The sequence below is a fragment of the Bos indicus x Bos taurus genome, chromosome 11, assembly GCF_003369695.1.
Source record: "Bos indicus x Bos taurus breed Angus x Brahman F1 hybrid chromosome 11, Bos_hybrid_MaternalHap_v2.0, whole genome shotgun sequence".
In the NCBI taxonomy this organism is placed as follows: Eukaryota; Metazoa; Chordata; class Mammalia; order Artiodactyla; family Bovidae; genus Bos; species Bos indicus x Bos taurus.
In genome coordinates this window covers 5,945,281-5,966,289 of record NC_040086.1, presented here as the reverse complement: position 1 = coordinate 5,966,289, position 21,009 = coordinate 5,945,281, and the positions used below count along the sequence as shown (strand labels likewise).

Genomic DNA, 21,009 nt, shown 5'->3' with positions numbered 1-21,009 from the left:
GGTGCCCAGGTTGGGGAGGGGATGGTAATCCTGTGCTTCCCTGGTGTCTCATGTGCCCAGGTTTCTGGACCACGTCAAGAACGAGGACAGCCCGGGACCCCCGATTGGCAGCCACCACGCCTTCTTCTCTGACGACCAGGAGCCGTGTCCTGTGACCGACATCGCAGACCTGATCCGGGACTCCTACGAGGTACCTGGGCCCCGTCCCCGCCTGTCCCTGCCCCAGGTCTCTCGGGAGGTGAACTTCCAGGGAGGTGTTGGGGGCTGCTGCTTGTCTGCTGTCTGGATGCAGAGAGGATTCTGTGAGCAAGTGCTCCCTCTCTCCCCTGCAGAAATTTGGGGACCAGTCTGTGGCTCAGATCGAGCACATGCGCTGCAGGCACAGGATCCGAGTCCTCCAGGGCCACGAGGACACCACGAAGCAGAACGTGGTGAGTAGAGGCCGCCTCCGGACCACAGCTCCCAGCGGCTGGGCGCTGACCCGAGCTGGGCCTCCTGCTGCCTCCTGACAGGAGAGTGACAGCTTTTGTGTTTTTTTTGCATTAAATTAACAACTAAGTGGTTCAGATGGTAAAGATTCTGCTTACAATGCAGGGGACCTGGGTTCGATACCTGGGTCAGGAAGATGCCCTGGAAAAGGCAAAGGCAACCCACTCCAGTATTCTTGCCTGGGAAATCCCATGGACAGAGGAGTCTGGGGGGCTCCAGTCCCTGGGGTCACAAAGAGTCGGTTACAGCTGAGCAACTAACGACAGCTTGACAGCGGTGAGCTAGTGAAGAAACAGCGTGGATTTAGTTTTAGAGTCAGACAGATTCTGAGGAAGTTAGCTACTGTGAGCCTCTGTCTCCCTGGTTGTAAAATGAGGATAACAACACTCATCGTGTGGGGTTAAATAAGGGACAATATAGAAGTTGCCCGGTGCCCAGAGCCTGCAGTCTTTTTTTTTTAGGGGCCACTACTTCTGGCGTAGGAAGTGGCACACCACTCCAATATTTATTCTTGCCAGGAAATCCCCATGGACAGAGGAGCCTGGCAGGTTACAGTCTGTGAGGTCACAGAGAGTCAGACAGGACTAAGTGCACATAATTAAAAAAAAATCTATGTATTATTCATTTATTTTTGGCTGAGCTGGCTCTGCACTGCTGCGTGGGCTTTTCTCTAGCTGTGATGAGTGGGGGCGCCTCTCCAGTTGTGGTTCAAGGGCTTCTCATTGCTATGATGTCTCTCACTGTGGAGCACAGGCTCTAGGGTGCACGGGCTTCCGTGGTTGCGGCATGCGGGCTTAGCTGCTCTGTGGCCTGTGGGGATCTTCCCAGACCAGGGATCGAACCTTTGTCCCCAGCACTGGCAGGCTGACTCTTAACCACTGGACCACCAGGGAAGTCCAGGCCTATAGTGCTGGTGGTTATGCTGCAGGAACTTGCCACCCAAGCTCTAGCCTTGCTAGTGTTTGGTCCTTTGCAAGTATTTAAATGCTTGTCCTGAGTCTTTGATGTGTGAATGAGAAAGGTTGAGGATGAAGCCCTGAGAAAGTCTCCATAAAGCCATCTCTGGATGATCTGGGCGCCCAGCGTCCACTCCAGTGGGACGCGCCTTCTTGACCCCTGATCCTCCAGGGCAGGCAGAGCATTCACTCCATGCCTGTTTGTTCTTTCCTCCAGCTCCGCGTCGTTATCCCAGAAGTCTCTGTCCTTCCTGAAGACCTGGAGGAGCTCTACGATTTATTCAAGGTAGGAGACTCTGGGGGGTAAGGAAGCGACAGACCCTGAGTCAGGCCGCAGCCGAGGCTGCCCACCTGTGGCGGGGAAGGGCCAGCATGGGCCTGCTGAGTGCAGCGAGGCTGGGGCGGCCCCTGCCAGCCGGCTCTGGCTTGACGGTACCTGCTGAGCCCGTGCATGAATGCTGCTGCGCTCGGCCCAGAGGCCCTCAGTGACGGGGACGCACCCCACACTGCCCAACAGCAGTTCCCAGTCAGCCGTGGACACACAGTGATTCTTACTAAACTGTCTCCTTATATCCATTTTTTTCCTGTTGTTATTTTTTAAGTTGAAGTATAGTTGATATACAATGTTGTCTTTGATTCTGGTGTATAGCACAGTGATTCAGTTATACACATACTGTATTTTTTCATTATAGATTATTACAAGGTATTGAATATAGTTTCCTGTATCACCTCACGTACGTTTTACTCATAACACCACCTACAAGATGTGTATACATATTTTTTGGTTTGTGGGGCTGGTCTGGATGCTTATTTATGTTCTGTTTTCCTTGATGCTGTTATTAATACTTTTTCATGTTGCCATATGATATTATTTTTAAATCAGTTTACAACTTGTCCTGTTGGTAATGCTTAATAGTTGGTGGCCATTCCCTTTTCCAGGGGATCTTCCAGACCCAGGGATCGAACCTGGGTCTCCCCCATTGCAGGCAGATTCTTTACCATCTGAGCCACTAGGGAAGCCCCAGTACTTAATACAGTAAACTGTATTTTGAATATTTGGGTATTTAGGTGGATTCCCAGCTCTTGCTACTTACATCATCCTGCAAAGACCATTTTCAAGTGCCTTCCTAGAAATTTTCTTGATCGAAACAGTCAGTAGAAATGGGGAAGAGAGGCAGACAGTGGACCCACTCCTGACACCTTCAGCGGTGAAGGGGAGAGGAGCAGAGCGCCGGCCAGCAGAGCAGTGGCAGACCCAGAGGAGTCTGCCCACTGGAGCTCTTCGGGTGGGGACTCTGAGCCCTTGGTTCCTCTGAACTTGAATTGCCGTGTACTTGAAATAGTCCCGAGCAGCGTGTAGGCTCTGAGTGGAGCCACAGAGCCGTCTGGCCCTCCTGTGGCCGTTGCGTCACTGCCTGCTGCGGTCACTGACGTGCGTGGCTGCTCAGTCAGCTGCTGGCACTCCTCACCCCTCGTCAGCAGGACGTGTGATGAGGACTCCTGTAAACATCACTGGTTTTCAAGTTGTATACTTTTCTCTGTTGCATGAAGAGAAAATACAGAGTCAAAGGTGACTTGGTGTCCCATGCCCCACCTCTCTGTGTCAAGTAAAACAGTGAATACTAGAAACACAATAGCAGGTAAACCAAGGTGATATTTAGCGTGAAGAGTCTAATTTCTTTAGGGCTGACTGTTCTCAATTTGGGAGAATAAGACACGTCGGACATCTGAACTTATGTAACTTAAAAGATTGCTTTAAGTTCACCATGAACGGCATTAAGTACTAACCATACTATTAAACTTTCATACAAGGAGTATTTAAAGAAGACAGCCAGCCATTTCCTGTTTCCTATTTCTATCTTTTCTGTGAACGATGTGGGTGAAATTTATTTTCGTATTTGTTGTTAGCTCTGCAGCCCTTAATTTGTGTAGGGCTGACTACAAATGTTAACTGTGACTACAACGCCAATTTCAAGATAACACTTCCAAAAGGAATTTCAGTGAGACAGCGTCATAAGCGTGGTGTCTCGTGCTGTGGCACAACCTGAGGCACCGCCCGTGTGCACCAGGGTCGTCCTCACGCCCCGCAGAACAACCCGCAGGCTGCCCCCCCCTCAGCTCTTGCTCCTGACCTTCTCTGAATTTCCTTGGCTTTTGTAGTCTGACCTCATATATTTAATTAATTAATTTTTTTGGTGTTCAGGATGTTTATTAGGGAGTACTCTTTTTCTTTAACTTTTTATTTTATTTTATAGCTGATTAACAATATTGTAGTTTCAGGTGGACAGCAGAGCGACTCAACCGTACACATACATACATATATCCATTCTGACTTCATATATCTTAACGCTTGTTTTTTTGTTGTTTTTGTTTTATTTTAATTGGAGGCCATTTACTTTACAATATTGTATTGGTTTTGCCATACATTGACATGAATCCGCCACAGGTGTACATGTGTTCCCCATCCTGAACCCCCCTCCCACCACCCTCCGCTTCCCATCCCTCTGGGTCATTGCAAGATGTAAGGTTCCCTAGTTGGATTTTGCATGTGTCTCTTGTCTTTTGAACCAGAGGTTCATTTTCCCAAGGAAAGGGCCACAAAGAGATACCTTTACATTGTTGAATAAATATGTGATAGATTCTCATTAAGGATTAAAGAGTGGCCTTAACTTCCCTGCGTCCTTTCCTAAGCCTGGGATGTACAGGTGTGACTGTTCTCTTTGTTAACAGTCTTCTCTGACTGTCTTTTTTACAAACTCTTTCCTATTAAAGATGAACAGTGTGTACTTAGTGAAATCCATTTTTATTCTGAATTTAAAGTCATCTTTCTTTTTTGCCTGAATGCAGTTCTTTTTTTTTCTGTTTCATTGAGATATAATTGACCTACAGCATTGAGTGTAAGCGGTACAGCATAGTGAATTACATATATTGCAAAATGATTCACAGTAGGTTAACGTCCATCATGTCATTTGTTATTCAGTTGCTCAGTCGTATCCAACTCTTTGCAACCCCATGGACCGTAGCACGCCAAACTTCCCTGTCCTTCACCATCTGCCAAATCTTGCTCAAACTCCTATCCATTGAGTCAGTGATGTCATCCAACCATCTCGTCCTCTGTCATTCCCTTCTCCTCCCGCCTTCAATCTTTCTCAGCATCAGGATCTTTTCTAATGAGTTGGCTCTTCGCATCAGATGGCCGAAGTATTGGAGCTTCAGCTTCAACATCAGTCCTTCCAATGAATATTCAGGATTGATTTCCTTTAGGATTGACTGGTTTGATCTCCTTTGCAGTCCATGGGACTCTCAAGAGTCTTCTCCAACTCCACTTTCAAAAGCATTAATTCTTTGGCATTCAGCCTTCTTTATGGTCTAATTCTCACATGTATACATGACTAGAAAAACCATAGCTTTAACTATACAGACCTTTGTTGGCAAAGTAATGTCTCTGCTTTTTAATATGCTATCTAAGTTTGTCATAGCTTTTCTTCCAAGGAGCAAGCATCTTTTAATTTCATGGCTGCAGTCACCATCTGCAGTGATTTCGGAGCCCCCAAAAATAGTCTCTCACTGTTTCCATTGTTTGTCCGTCTGTTTGTCATGAAGTGATGGGGCTGGATGCCTTGATCTTAGTTTTTTGAATGTTGAGTTTTAAGCCAACTTTTTCACTCTCTTCTTTCACCTTCATCAAGAGTTCGTCTTCGCTTTCTGCCATAACGGTGGTGTCATCTGTGTATCTGAAGTTATTGATATTTCTCCCAGCAATCTTGATGCCAGTTTATGCTTCATCCACTCCAGCATTTCTCATGATGTACTACTCTGCATATAACTTAAATAAGCAGGGTGACAATATACAGCCTTGTCATACTCCTTTCCCAGTTTTGAATCAATCTGTTGTTCCATGTCCAGTTCTAACTATTGCTTTTTGACCTGCATACAGGTTTCTCAGGAGGCAGGTAAGGTGGTTTGATATTAGCATCTCTTTAAGAATTTCCCAGTTTGTTGTGATCCACACAGTCAAAGAAAGGCTTTAGCACAATCAATGAACCAGAAGTAGATGCTTTCCTGGAATTCTCTTGCTTTTTCTATGATCCATTGGATGTTGGCAGTTTGATCTCTGGTTCCTCTGCCTTTTCTAAATCCAGCCTGACCATCTGGAAGTTCTCAATTCACATATTGTTGAAGCCTTCCTTGGAGAATTTTGAGCATTACTTAGCTAGCATGTGAGATGAGTGCAATTGTGCAGTAGTTTGAGCATTCTTTGGCATTGCCCTTCTTTGGGATTGGAATGAAAACTGACCTTTCCCAGTCCTGTGGCCACTGCTGAGTTTTCCAAATTTGCTGGCATATTGAGTGCAGCACTTTCACAGCATCATCTTTTAGGATTTGAAATAGCTCAGCTGGGATTCCATCTCCTCTACTAGCTTTTTTCATAGTGATGCTTCCTAAGGCCTTCTTGACTTGGCATTCCAGGATGTCTGGCTGTAGGTAAGTGATCACACCATTCTAATTATCTGGGTCATGAAGATCTTTTTCATATAGTTCTTCTGTGTATTCTTACCACCTCTTCTTAATATCTTCTGCTTCTGTTAGGTCCATATCATTTCTGTCCTTTATTGTGCCCATCTTTGCATGAAATGTCACCTTGGTATTTCTTATTTTCTTGAAGAGATCTCTAGTCTTTTCCATTCTATTGTCTTCTTCTCTTTGCAGTGTTCACTTAGGAAGCCTTTCTTATCTCTGCTTACTATTCTTTGGAACTCTACATTCAGATGGGTATATCTTTCCTTTTCTCCTTTACTTTTCACTTCTCTTCTTTTCGAAGCTATTTGTAAGGCCTCCTCAGACAAGCATTTTGCATTTTTGCATTCTTTTTCTTGGGGATGATTTTGACCACTGTCTCCTATACAGTGTTAAAATACCTCAGTCCATATTTCTTCAGGCACTCTATCAGATCTGATTCCTTGAATCTATTTGTCACTTCCACTGTATAATCATATAGATACAAAAAAAAAAAAAACCCAAAGCAACAAAAATGGTTTTTTTCTTGTGATGAGAAATTTTAGGACCTACTCTCAGCAACTTTGGAATATACCATACAGCAGTGCTAAGTGTAGTCATCGTGATATACATACATCCCCAGGACTCATTTGTCTTTTAACTGGAAATTTGTACCTTTTGACCACCACCATCTTATTCTACAGCCCACCCCCAGCTCCTGCCTCTGGTAAAACCACGAATCTGATCCTTCTCTATGACTGGAATCATTTGTTATATTGTTTTAGATTCCACTTACAAGATCATATAGTATTTGTCTTTCTCTGACTTATTTCACTTACTATAGTGCCCTCAAGGTCCACCCAGATATAAAGCAGTGTTTTAAATTATATAAACCCATGTTTGTGACGTCTGTCCCTTATTCTCTGAAACTGAGAACAGTTTTATTAGTCTTCTCTCTGCATGTGAGATGGGAACTATCTGTACTTGGTAGCATAGACTTGGTGTCAGGGGCCACTCTAGGAAACACCTGGGACCTGAAAAACTGCCTTGTGTTAATACAGTCCCAAAGTGCGCTTTTTAAAAAATTGGAGTATAGCTGTTTTATGTTGTTAGTTTCAGCTGTATGACAGTGTGAATCAGCTGTATGTAGGCATGTGTCCCCTCACTCTTGACCCTCCCTCCCACCCCTCTTGGTCATCATAGACACTGAGCTGAGCTCCCTGTGCCGTGCGGCAGCTTCCCGCTAGCTGGCTGTTTCAACTTGCATTGCTGTGTGTGTGTGTCTACAGAGGATACAGTAAAAAGGGAAAGAAATCAGGAATGAGATTCACCGGCTGTTGTTAACATTCAGCTAAATGTATTCACTTCTGGATTATCAGGCCCTGGAGAGCATTTGGTTTGTTTAATATTATTTTGCCTGCTTCTGTGTTCTGGTTAATACTTTTATTTTTGAAAGTTAATTTAAAAACACAAACTGAAACAAAAATATACAATATATATATATTTCTATGCTATATATATTTATATAAAAATACATATATAGTGTATAGACTAATACCTACACTCACTATTTAAAAAGAAAAATAACTAAGCAAAATTGAAAGAGTCTTATCCTGTCTGTGCCTATAGTCCCATTTTGTACAGTAATTACTGTTACAGTATATGGTGAATCTGATTGCTGATTGCTTTCCCTTTTTACTGTATCCCTCTGTAGACACACAAGCAATGCACTCTTACTTTTTTTCCATATAGAAATGAGATTGTGCTACACACAGCGGTCTGCAGTTTCTGAAATTTTATGGCCACACCGTGTAGCATGTGGAATCTTATTTCCCTGACCAGGGATCGACCCTGTGCTGCCTGCATTGGAAGCATGGAGTCTTAACCACTGGACCAGAGAAGTCCCTGCAGTTTTTACCATGGGCATTCTTCTAGAGTCAGTATCTGCAGATCTTTTCTCATTCTTTTTTAGTGACAGCAGAATTCGATTGTAGGGCTGAACCACAGCTTATTCACCTTTCGCCCGCTGAAGGCCATCTATCTCGTTTCCAGTTTTTCTGCTTTATAAACAGTGCTGTGCGGAGCATCCTTGAGCCTTTCTCCAGACACCTGTGCTGCTGTTTCTGTAGGACGGGTTCCTTAGGGATGCACAAACCAAATTTCAGTCACTGTTGCTAAAGTGTTCTAGATCTTTCAGATTTCAGTTCCACTGATGATGTCTAAAAGTGTTCATTTCCTAATGTTTCACACTCAGCTATCATTTAATATTATGGATCTTTAAAAATTTTGCGAGCCTTGTAGAAAATTGCATTTCGCTTTTAAAAAACTGTTTATTTATTTATTTGGTTGCACTGGGTCTTAGTTGTGGCACACGGAATCTTCAGTGTTCACTGAGGCATGCGGGATCTTTTGTTGTGGCCTGTGAACTCTTGCTGCAATGTGTGGGATCTGGTTCCCTGACCAGGGATTGAACCTGAGCCCCCTGTGTTGGGAGTACCGGCATCTTAGCCAGTGTACCACTAGGGAAGTCCCAGAAAATTGCATTTCATTTTAACTTAAATTTGCATACTCATTAGTGAGGTCGCATACCCTTTTGTAAATTTATTGGCTAACTGTCTACTTTCTTGTATCATTTCTTCGTATCCTTTGCTGATTTTTGTATTGGCTTCTAGGATTCTGTGTAAATTGGTTGCACTGGTCTTTAGCTTTTATAACTGTGTTCTTCTGGATAGGATTCTGAGGGCCTCTAGCTAGCATGACAGGATGACAAAAATATACACGCAAATTCACAGCATGTCTTGGGTTTTGAGAAATGGGAATTTACGAGACCTTCATTTTACACTTAAAAGTTCTTACAGTACTTCTCATCGTTCTGCAAAGGCTTTTTGAAGAACATGGCTGCTGGTAATATGCAGTAAAATTATAAATGGCATTTTGGTCTCCATCTGAGCACAGGCACGGGGATGGTAGAGCATCTGTGCTTGTTCCTGTGCCATCCTGTGGGCAGAGGGCACTGAAGTCATGAAAGGATTCTGAGTCAGTGAGCCGAAGCGTCCCACAAGATGATGTAGTACAGGTGCAAAAGATACATTCTTGAAGAGCTAGCTGGTCCTCAGTGATCAGTGGTGGGGCCCGTGTTGATTGCTTTAGTTTTCAGTCTATTCCCAAGACTTCAAATGGTCTTTTTTTTTTCTTTTAAATTTTTGACTTGTTAATATGGTCATGTGGTTCAAAACTCAGAACGTATAAAAAACAGCATGTAGTAAAAACACTTGCTTTTTAATCTGGGTGCCTGCCCCTGTCTTGTACCCCCACAGGTAACCAGCGATGCTAGTTTCTTCTGTAGTCTATAGATTTATCTAGTAGTTTTTGACTTTTGAATAATACGATTTTAAGTGAAAATATCAGAATAAAAATTGTACGACTTCTTTAATCAAAACAATGATAGCCGAGCTATACATTTCAAAATTGCTAAAATGGGGACTTCCCAGTGGTTAAGACACCATGCTTCCACTGCAGGGTTCATGGGGTAAATCCTTGGTCAGGGAACTAAGATCCCGCATGCCACATGACCCAAGAAAATAGAAAAAAAAAATTTGTTTTTAAATTATTAAAACGGTAAATTTGATTAAGTATATTTAGCTACAGTGAAAAAAAGAAACCTTAATTTTAAAAATGTCAAAATTACATATGCATGTAGGCAAGGACTACAGGGTAATAAGCGAAAACTTTTACATGTCTGGTTGGAGCGATGACACGGTTAGTTTTTTCATTTTTTGTGTTATAATGGTGCTTATTTGCTGCTTAATAATTTTGCAAAGCAAGCTAGGAGAGAAGGCCAGGCTGGCTTTGGCCTTCACGTGTGTGGCCTCCCTGGGGAGCCACTGCCCCTTACAGGCCCCTCTCCTTCCTGGTAGAGAGAACACATGATGAGCTGCTACTGGGAGCAGCCTCGGCCCATGGCCCCACGCCACGACCCCAGCAGGCCCTACGCAGAGCAGTACCGCATAGATGCCCAGCAGTTTGCACGCCTGTTCCAGCTCGTCTCGCCGTGGACCTGCGGGGCCCACACGGAAATCCTCGCAGAAAGGACTTTCAGGCTTCTGGACGAAAACATGGACCACCTTATCGAATTCAAAGCATTCGTGAGCTGCCTCGGTATGACTCTGTGGGTCTTTTCTTCAGTGAGTTCATACGGGATGTGAATCTGTGAACACAAGACAAAGGGATAGTGAAGGCAGGCACATCCACTCAATGAAATAGATCTGTGACTCGCCCGATGTGGTTTGGGGACTTTAGAAAGCCCTCTGCAGGCTCCTGTCATGACCCCTCTTATGCTTCCTAAGGGTCACGGTGGGGAGGGGAGCCCAGGTGCTCAACATTAAAGGTCATTGACCATGTGCTTCTGGGCACCCAGGGTGTGGTGATGGGTTGTTAGGAGACACCTTCCTAACTCATTTAAAAAAACAAACACACACTTTTTAATTGAAGTGTATTTGATTTATAATATTGTATAAATTTCAGATATACAGCACAGAGATTCAGTTGTACAAGTCATATATGTATGTGTGTGTATATATATATATATTTTTTCAGATTCTTTTCCCCTATAGATTATTACCCAATATTGATTATAGTTCCTTGTGATACAAGGAACTATACAATAGGTCCTTACTGGTTGTTTATTTTACACATAGTGGTGTGTATGTTAATCCTCACCTCATTTGTCCTTCCCACTACCCACGTTCCTAACTCTTGCAGCTAAAATTAAAATCTTTCCGAAGCTGTGAGGCCAGATAAGATTCCCAAGGTTATCTTGCAGCTCTTCTCACATTTTCTTTCCACACACACTGTGTCTGGAGAGGTGGGAGATGAAGTGTCAGGTCAACAAACACTGCCTCACTACGTTCTCTCTACACTGACTGTGTCCTGACACCTGGATTTGAACCATTTGCCTCTGCTCAGTCTGTCTCTCTCTCCTTTAATTTTGCAGATATTATGTATAATGGAGAAATGAATGAGAAAATTAAACTGTTATATCGGCTTCATATCCCTCCAGGTAAGAAATTCTAAGTAGAAAATGAGGCTCTGTTGTGCCTTGACCTGGATCAACTTTGAGCATGACCTTGAGGTTCTTCTCTTTTTAAACGTATTTAAACTTGAGGCAAGACATTTCTAGTTTGGAGGGGTTGATGACAGGTTTGACGTACCATGTTGTGTGGCCTGTGGCAGGGGTTCCCAAACCCGAGTGTGCATCAGAATCATTTGGGCAGCCTGTTATAACACAGGATGCCTGGCCTACCTGTTCTGATTCACTGGGTCTGAGGACCACACTTCAAGAACCACCAGCCTGTGGGATGTGGGGGAAACAAACCTTGGTTGCCTCTATAGATGGTTATTGTAGCTTACTGTTTTGTCTTGTTGTTTCCAATGAGGCAAAACTGGTATATAATATTGTATTTAGTTTCAGGTGTAAAACATAATGGTTCAGTCTTTGTATACACCACAAAGTGATCACCACAGTAAATCTCGTTACCATTTGTCACCATAAAATTGACCTCCTTCACCTGTTTTGCCCACCTCTCAACCACTTTCTCTTCTGATAACCATCTGACCTCTCTATCAAGGAGTTTTATTTGTTTCATTTTTTAGATTGCACATATGACTGAAACTGTATAATATTTGTCTTTCTCTGACTTATTTGCTTAGCATAATGCCCTCAAGGTCCATCTATATTGTTGCAAATGATAAGATTTTCTTCCTTTTTCTGGCTGAGTAGTATTCTGTTGTGTGTATGTATGCGTGTGTGCAACTTTACTGAATTCATATATACCAGGAGTGTTTTAGTGGAACCTTTAAGGTTTTCTACATATGGTATCATGTCATCTGCTTCCCTTGTGGCTCAGATGGTTAAGAATCCGCCTGTAATGCGGGAGACCTGGGTTTGATCCCTGGGTTGGGAAGACGGCCTGGAGAAGGGAAAGGCTACCCACTCCAGTATTCTGGACCATAGAATTCCATGGACTGTATAGTCTATGGGGCTGCAAAGAGTTGGACACGATTGAGCAGCTTTCACTTTCACTTAAGATTTTCTACATATGGTGTCACGTCATCTACAGATAGTGACAGTTTTACTTCTTCCTTCCCAACATGGATGCCTTTCATTTCCTGTTCCTGCCTAGTTGTCTGGCAAACACTTCCAGTAGTGTGTTGAATAAAAGTGGGCAAAAGTAGGCATCCTTGTTTTGTTCCTGATCTTAGAGGAAATGGCTTTTAGCTTTTCACCATTGAGTATGATGTTAGCTGTATTTGTCATATGGCCTTTATTACATTGAGGTGCATTACCAAAATCACTGCAGATAGTGACTGCAGCCATGAAATTAAGACGCTTGCTTCTTGGAAGAAAAGTTATGACCAACCTAGACAGCATATTAAAAAGCAGAGGCATTACTTTGCCAACAAAGGTCCGTCTAGTCAAAGCTTTGGTTTTTCCGGTGGTCATGTATGGATGTGAGAGTTGGACTATAAAGAAAGCTGAGCACTGAAGAGTTGATGCTTTTGAACTGTGGTGTTGGAGAAGACTCTTGAGAGTCCCTTGGACAGCAAGGAGATCAAACCAGTCCATCCTAAAGGAAATCAGTCCTGAATATTCACTGGAAGGACTGATGCTGAAGCTGAAACTCCAGTACTTTGGCCACCTGATGCGAAGAGCTGACTCATTGGAAAAGACTCTGATGCTGAAGGTGGGAGGAGAAAGGGATGACAGAGGATGAGATGGTTGGATGGCACCACCAACTCAATAGACATGAGTTTGAGTAAGCTCCGGGAGTTGGTGATGGACAGGGAAGCCTGGCATGTTGTAGTCCATGGGGTTGCAAAGAGTCGGACATGGCTGAGCAATTGAACTGAACATTTCCTAAATAACCACTTTAAGAATTTTTATCATAAATGTATACTAAATTTTGTCATGCTTTTTCTGCATCTGTTGAGACAATCAAAATTCTCCAAGCCAGCCTTCAGCAATACGTGAACCGTGAACTTCTAGATGTTCAAGCTGGTTTTAGAAAAGGCAGAGGAACCAGAGATCAAATTGCCAACATCTGTTGGGTCATTGAAAAAGGAAGAGAATTCCAGAAAAACATCTATTTCTGCTTTATTGATTATGCCAAAGCCTTTGACTGTGTGGATCACAAAAACCTGTGGAAAATTCTGAAAGAGATGGGAATACCAGACCACCTGACCTGCCTCTTGAGAAACCTGTATGCAGGTCAGGAAGCAACAGTTAGAACTGGACATGGAACAGCAGACTGGTTCCAAAAGGAAAAGGAGTACATCAAGGCTGTATATTGTCACCCTGTTTATTTAACTTATATGCAGAGTACATCATGAGAAACGCTGTGCTGGAAGAAGCACAAGCTGGAATCAAGATTGCTGGGAGAAATATCAATAACCTCAGATATGCAGATGACACCACCCTTATGGCAGAAAATTAAGAACTAAAGAGCCTCTTGATGAGAGTGAAAGAGGAGAGTGAAAAAGTTGGCTTAAAGTTCAACATTCAGAAAACAAATATCATGGCATCTGGTCCCATCATTTCAAGGCAAATAGATGGGGAAACAGTGGAAACAGTGTCAGACTTCATTTTGGGGGGCTCCCAAATCACTGCAGATGGTGACTGCAGCCATGAAATTAAAAGATGCTTACTCCTTGGAAGGAAAGTTATGACCAACCTAGATAGCATATTCAAAAGCAGAGACATTACTTTGCCAACAAAGGTCCATCTAGTCAAGTCTATGGTTTTTCCAGTGTTCATGTATGGACGTGAGAGTTGGACTGTGAAGAAAGCCGAGCGCCGAAGAATTGATGCTTTTGAACTGTGGTGTTGGAGAAGACTCTTGAGAGTCCCTTGGACTGCAAGGAGATCCAACCAGTCCATCTTAAAGGAGATCAGTTGGGATTTCTTTGGAAGGGCTGATGCTAAAGCTGAAACTCCAGTACTTTGGCCACCTCATGTGAAGAGTTGACTCATTGGAAAAGACCCTGATGCTGGGAGGGATTGGGGGGCAGGAGGAGAAGGGGACAACAGAGGATGAGATGGCCGGATGGCATCACCGACTCGATGGACATGAGTTTGGGTGAACTCCGGGAGTTGGTAATGGACAGGCAGGCCTGGCGTGCTGCAATTCATGGGGTTGCAAAGAGTTGGACATGACTGAGCAACTGAACTGAACTGAACTGAGACAATCATACAATTTTTATCCTTGACTTTTGTTGATGTTGATTTATGGATGTTGATACATCCTTACATTCCTGTAATAAATCCCACTTGATCATGGTATATAATTCTTTTAATATATGTTTGAATTAGATATGCTCATACTTTGGGGTTTTTACATCTATTTTCATCAGGGATATGGGCCTATAATTTTTTCTTTATGGTATCCTTGTTTGGATTTGATATGGGGGTAATTCAGGCCTTTTAAAACGACTTTTGAAGCATTCTCTCTTCAGTTTTTTTTGAGTTTGAGAAGTTTAGGTATTAAATCTTGAATGTTGGTAGAATTCACTAGTGAAACCATCTGGTCCTGGGGTTTTGTTTGTTGTTGTTGAGTCACTCAGTCGTGTCTGATTATTTGTGACCCCATGGACTGTAGCGTGCCAGGCTTCCCTGTCCTTCATTATCTCCTGGAGTTTGCTCAAACTCATGTCCATTGAGTCAGTGGTGCCATCCAACCATTTAATCCTCTGTCACCCCCTTCTCCTGCCCTCAATCTTTCCCAGCATCAGGGTCTTTTCCAATGAGTTGGCTCTTCCCAGCGGGTGGCCAAAGTATTGGAGCTTCAGCTTCAGCAACAATTGCTGGCTCAATATTCTTTTCTTTTTAAATTAATTCATTTTAATGGAGGATAATTTCTTTACAATATTGTGATGGTTTTTGCCATACATCATGTACTATTGAACTGTTGAGATTTCCTGTTTGTTCATGATTCAGTTTTGGAAGACTGTATGTTTCTAAGAATTTACCCTTTTCCTCTAGGTTATTCATTTTGTTGTATAATTGTTCATGAGTTTCTCACGATCTTTTGTCTGTAATATCAGTTGTAACTTCTCTTTCATTTCTGACTTTGAGCTCTCTTTTTCTTGGTAAGACTAGGTAAAGGTTTGTCAATTTTGTTGATCTTTTCAAAGAAACAGGTCTTAGTTTCATTGACTTTTTCTAGTGTCTTTTTAATCTCTATTTCATTTATTGCTATTAATTTCAATTAGAACTGATTTTGCTGTATCTTGTAGAATTTGAAATGTTATATTTCCATTTTCATTTGTCTCAAGGTAGTTTTAAAATTTTCTCCTTGATATCTTTCTTGACCTACTGGTTGTTTAACCTCGACATAATTTGTGGTTTTTCCAGTTTGTTTGTTTGGTAATTGATTTCTAGTTTCATACTAATGGGGTTGGAAAAAAATGCTTGATATGATTTCAGTCATCTTAAATGTATTGAAACTTGTTTTCTTGGAGAATGTTCCTTGTGCACTTGAGAATATGTATTCTGCTACTTTGGGATAGAATGTGTTGTATATGTGTGTGGTTTAAGGCTGATGCTTCATTATTGATTTTCTGTCTCGATGTTCTATCCATTAATGTAAGTGAGGTCTTAAAGTCCCCAACTAGTGCTGTATTGCTGTCAGCTTCTCCCTTTAGGTCTGTTAATATTGGCCTTATTTATTTAGGTGTGCCTCTCCTGGGTGCATCAGTAGTTACACGTTATATCTCCTTGTCGGATTGACCCCTTTCTAGCTTTTGTTTCAGTCTGTCTAGTGTAATATAACGGAGAAGGCAATGGCACCCCACTCCAGTACTCTTGCCTGGAAAATCCCATGGACGGAGGAGCCCGGTAGGTTGCAGTCCATGGGGTCGCTAGAGTCGGACATGACTGAGCGACTTCACTTTCACTTTTCACTTTTCACTTTCACGCATTGGAGAAGGAAATGGCAACCCACTCCAGTGTTCTTGCCTGGAGAATCCCAGGGACGGGGGAGCCTGGTGGGCTGCCGTCTATGGGGTCACACAGAGTCGGACACAACTGAAGTGACTTAGCATAGCATAGCATAGTGTAATATAAGCATAGCCACCCCAGCTTTCTTTCTGTGTTCATTTGCAGGGACTGTCTTTTCCATCCCGTCACTTTCAGCTTGCGGCCTACTATCTGAGTGGGCCTTCTGTAGGCAGCATATGGATGAGTCCTGTTTTTTCATCCATTCAGTCAGTCTTTTTTTATTGGAGAATTTAGTCTGTTTACATTTAAAGTAATTACTGATAGACATGTACTTACTGCTGTCTTGTTCATTGCTTGTTGTAGTTCCTCTCTTTTCCTTTTTTCTCTCTTCCCTTGTGGTTTGATGACCTGTGGTGTTACATTTAGATATCTTTCTCATCTTTTGTGTAGGTTTTTGCCATGTGGTTATCACAAGTTTCATTATGACAGCCTATAGATACAGATATAGATATAGATATCTATATATAGATCTATACCAATCAGTTTTGATAGCAACTTAAGTTTACATGTATTCTAAGAATTATGTATTTTTACTCCCTCTTCCTACATTTTACTTCAGATGTGAAGTTTTACATATTTTATTTTTTTTATATCCTTTGGCCTGTTATGCTTTACTTAATTGTACTGCTTTTTTCTTTTAAACATTTCACTAACTTTGTAGGTGGTTGAGCAATCTCTATATTGCCTTTATCAGTGAGATTTTGACTCTGTTATATTTTCTTGTTGCTAGTTAGGACTTTTTCTTTCTAGCTTAAAGAAGTCCATTTAACCTTTCTTATAAGGCTGGTTCAGCTGTGGTAGAGGCCTTTATCTGTTGTTTGGAAATGGTCTATCTCCCCTTCAGTTCTGAATAACAACCTTGCTGGGTGGAATACTCGTGATTGGAAGTTTTTTCCTTTTAGCACTTGGAAAGCATTGTGCCACTCCCTCTGGCCTGCAGTTTCTGCTGAAAAATCAGCTCACAGTCTTATAGGGGTTCCACTGTACATAACAACATTGTTTAACAGACGGAAGAGAAATATTCCAGATGATCTGATACCACATCAGGTGATACAGGGATGAACAGTATTCTAGAAGATGACTAAACCTGGAGTTTCCATTGCAAAAACATTGATCGATATGTAGGTATTGGTCATTTTACTCAGCTAGTTGCACTAATTGGACTTCTAGAAGACAACTTCCTGGAAGAACATTAGATCCATTAGGAAGAAGCATCAAAACCAGCTACTGAGAATGATGTATTGGAATTGGTAAATGAAGACAAATGAATGAGGCATTGGAGGCTTCCTGTAAGAGAGCCTGCTGAGAGTGGAGCTGACAGCATGGGCTCTGTTCCTCCTGGGAACTCCAGGATGCAGGGAATACATTGTCAGACTTGCAGAGCAGCTCCCAGAGGTGTCCGTGCTGCTCTGGATCCATGTGAAGTGATGTTTTCAAAATGATGACTCAAGTAAAATTGGAGCTGCTTCAGTCTTTGTATTCAGCTTTAGGTGAAGAAGTAGAGATTTCTTCCTGAGGTTGTTTACATGCAAGAGTGCATCTGCTGTTCAAAAGAAGAGTTTTTTCAGGAGTTGAGTTAGGTGGCTCAGTGGTAAAGAATCCTCCTGCCAATGCAGGAGACATGGGTTTGATCCCCATTCCAGGAAGATCCTACATGCCTCAGAATAACTAAGCCTCTGTGCCACAACTATTGAGCCCATGCTCTAGAGCCCGGGATCTGTGAATACTGATCCCATACACCACAGCTACTGAAGCCCATGCACCTGGAGTCTGTGCTCTGCAACAAGAGAAGCTACCACAATGAGAAGCCCATGTGGCAGAGTAACTCGCCACAACTAGAGAAAAGCCTGTGCAGCAGCGAGGACCCAGCACAGCCAAAAATAAGTGTCTTTTAAAAGTTAAGTTAAAAAGAAAAATGTTATAAATGACTCCAATTTACTGTTTATTAAAGATAGTTTTATTTTGCTGCGTTGCACATAGTGCCAGATCTTAGTTCCCTGACTGAGGATCAAATCTGTTCCCCTCTGCAGTGGAAGCACAGAGTCCTAACCACTGGACTGCCAGGGAAGTCTCAAAGGTAGTTATTTTAAAAAGGACTTAAAATGTTGAAGACCTGAGTGAACTTCATTGAGAATTGGAAGATCACATGAAAACATGAATGTGCATTGACAAAGTATGGATTCAAAGCAGAAATTCATCTTAGAAAAATATGAGGTTATAAATGCTTCATTAATGATGTTTCATCAGTATTATAATTTGAATCCTCAAGCATAATTATAGACTAAAACAGCAATATCTATATAAATGAGTTTATATCAATATCTGTATAAATTTTTAAATACATGATATGAAAAAATGTTGGCTGGATTTAAAATTCACTCATATAATGGGACTTCCCTGATCAAGGAACTAGATTCTGTGTGTTGCAACTAAGAGCAAAGATCCTGCATATTGCACCTAAGACCCAGTGTAGCCAAATAAATACTAAAAACAGGAAACCAAAATTCAGTCATATTATCAAAAAAACTCAGATTTGTTAGTAAGGGAGAATCATCATACGCTTGAAGTAAAACAGAAACATCTGAGCCATTCAAATTCTCAGTACTGGCAAGAAAGCAGTTTCTATCAAGTATAGCAATATGCCATTTGCTTCTACCTTCTTGTCCAAATAGTTTCTCAGTGATGGTGACAGTCCATTTGAAGAGGTTATTATTTAAAAATCCTAATCAGGAATCGCATGGAGACATTTCAGTATAATATCAGTATGAAAACTAATACTAAAAGTCCTGAGCACGCTAAGATTTCAGGACCACTTGACTCATTTTGTTACTTGGCAAAATGTATTTTGTACCATTGCCCTTGATTAAAGAGTGCACCTTGGAAGTTCAAGTCCATTGACAGAATGGCTCCACTTTCGAAGTCTGTGCAGTACAACTGAAAATATACTAGATCTTGCAAGGTGGCCATGCTCACTGCTCTACCACCAACACTGAAATACACTAAATCTTTGCATGACATTGTCTGCTTTGTCCAGAGTACCTGCAGATAAGACCCAGAAGTACTGATATGAATATATATGGGCTTCCCATATATATTGAGTAGGTCAGTGGTAAAGAATCCACCTGCCAGTGCAGGAGATACAGGAGACTGGGGTTCGATCTCTGGGTCGGGATGATTCCCTGAAGGAAATGGCAACCTACTCCAGTATTCTTGCCTGAAAAATCCCACGGAGAAGCCTGGGGGCTACTGTCCACAGGATCACAAAAAGACTTTAGTGCCTGAACAACGACGACGACTACTCATATAAAACCATAGATTTTGTGGAATATTCACTGAAGATGACAACCTTAGTAGTAGTATGGAACGGGAAATCATGTGTTTGAAATTACTATCAAGACACACGGCATGTGACAACTACTCTTTGTCTAAGAAAAAAAGTTGTGGCACCCAGGTCACGTCCACCATATTGGTTCTTCACTTTTTGGTCAGCCTTTTCTTCTGGTTATACTAAGAAACAATACTGAAGATAAAATCTATAATCTCCTGCCCTTGAGACTGCGCTGATATGTGCGAATACCTGTTGGAACCCAAGGGACTGAAGGATCGTTACACCACTCTAAGGACCAGATTATTAATGGGCATGACCCAGTTGGCATACACAAAGAAGGCTTATCAGTTAACATGGAAATATGTGAACTAAATGATGACTATAGTCATGAAAGATCAAGAACCTCCCCCGGAGACTGGAGACAGTCAGTCTGAAGACTCAGAGTCTGAAAATGGATGCTGTACTATGGAAACTTGCAAAGGTCAACTTCTCACAGGACCCAGAAGTGATAGTTTACATCTGATAACTTGGGCAGTACTGATGCCAGCTGCATCAGAAATGATACCAGGCTCATTCAGTTTGGTGACAGACAGCTGAGGCTAGATGTAAGTCTGATCTTTGGATTGGGATCCTGAGTTGAAAATATCACTTGAGGGTTTTGAAAAATATGAATAGTATAGAATAAAAACCTCCTAAGGAACATTTTATGAAATTAAAAGATTACATTGAACTTCTTATAATTTTATTTATTATTTATTACTGGCTGTGCTGAGTCTTCATTGGTTTTGCTTGGGCTTTCTCTGGTTGTGGTAAGCAGGGGCTACTCTGTACTGCAGTGTACTGGCTTCCATCTCAGTGGCTTCTCTTGTTGCGGAGCACAGGGTGTGGGGCACTCGGGCTTCACTAGTTCCAGCTCTCGGGCTCTAGAGCACAGGCTCAGTAGTTGTGGCTCACAGGCTCAGTTGCTCCTCAGCACTTGGGATTTTCCCAGATCAGGGATAGAGCTCGTGTCTCCTGCATTGGCAGGCAGACTCTTTACCACTGAGCCACCAGGGAAGCTCCTCCACTGAACTTTCTAGAAGAGAAAAGCTAGTTGCTTAAGACCCCTGATATTATGCAAACTGTCAAGGAGCCACTAAGATTGGATTTGTGGTCCCAGTTGAGTGTTCAGTATGCATCACAGCTCAGGAGGTTTTCTGGATTATATATCTGGGACACAAGTTGGAGAGTTTGGTTGATCTTCCTATCCTACTGATGACTTGGGTATACTGGAATTCCTAATTGATCCAAATGCAAGTCTGTGCTGTTAGAAGTTGATTGCTGTTTCCAGCCACCATGGAGAGGTAGAGGGGGGTACTGTTTGGCTTTTTCAAGAAGAAAATATGATGGAAAATGGTATTATTATTTAACATTTTATTTTGTATTGGTTGTTGTTGTTCAGTTGCTCGGTTGTGTCCAACTCTTTGCGACCCCATGGACTGCAGCACGCCAGGCTTCCCTGTCCTTCACTATCTCCTGCAGTTTCCTGAAACTCATGTCCGTTGAGTCGGTGATGCCATCCAAGCATCTCATCCTCTGTTGCCCCCTTTTCCTCCTGCCCTCAGTCTTTCCCACCATCAGCGTCTTTTCAATTAGTCAGCTCTTTGCATCAGATGGTCAAAGTATTGGAGCTTCAGCATCAGTCA

General features: G+C 42.3%; 1 protein-coding gene across 4 annotated transcripts in view; it reads left to right on the top strand.

Moving 5' to 3' along the window:
• Nucleotides 1-21,009, top strand: part of TBC1D8 (TBC1 domain family member 8) — a 141,074-nt gene that overhangs the window by 111,279 nt on the left and 8,786 nt on the right. For all 4 annotated transcript variants that reach the window (XM_027554702.1, XM_027554703.1, XM_027554706.1 and 1 more), the window contains 5 exons: nt 61-190; nt 333-431; nt 1,663-1,731; nt 9,860-10,100; nt 10,936-11,001. In XM_027554702.1, the coding sequence (XP_027410503.1) occupies nt 61-190; nt 333-431; nt 1,663-1,731; nt 9,860-10,100; nt 10,936-11,001 (605 nt within the window). The remainder of the gene's footprint in view (nt 1-60; nt 191-332; nt 432-1,662; nt 1,732-9,859; nt 10,101-10,935; nt 11,002-21,009) is intronic.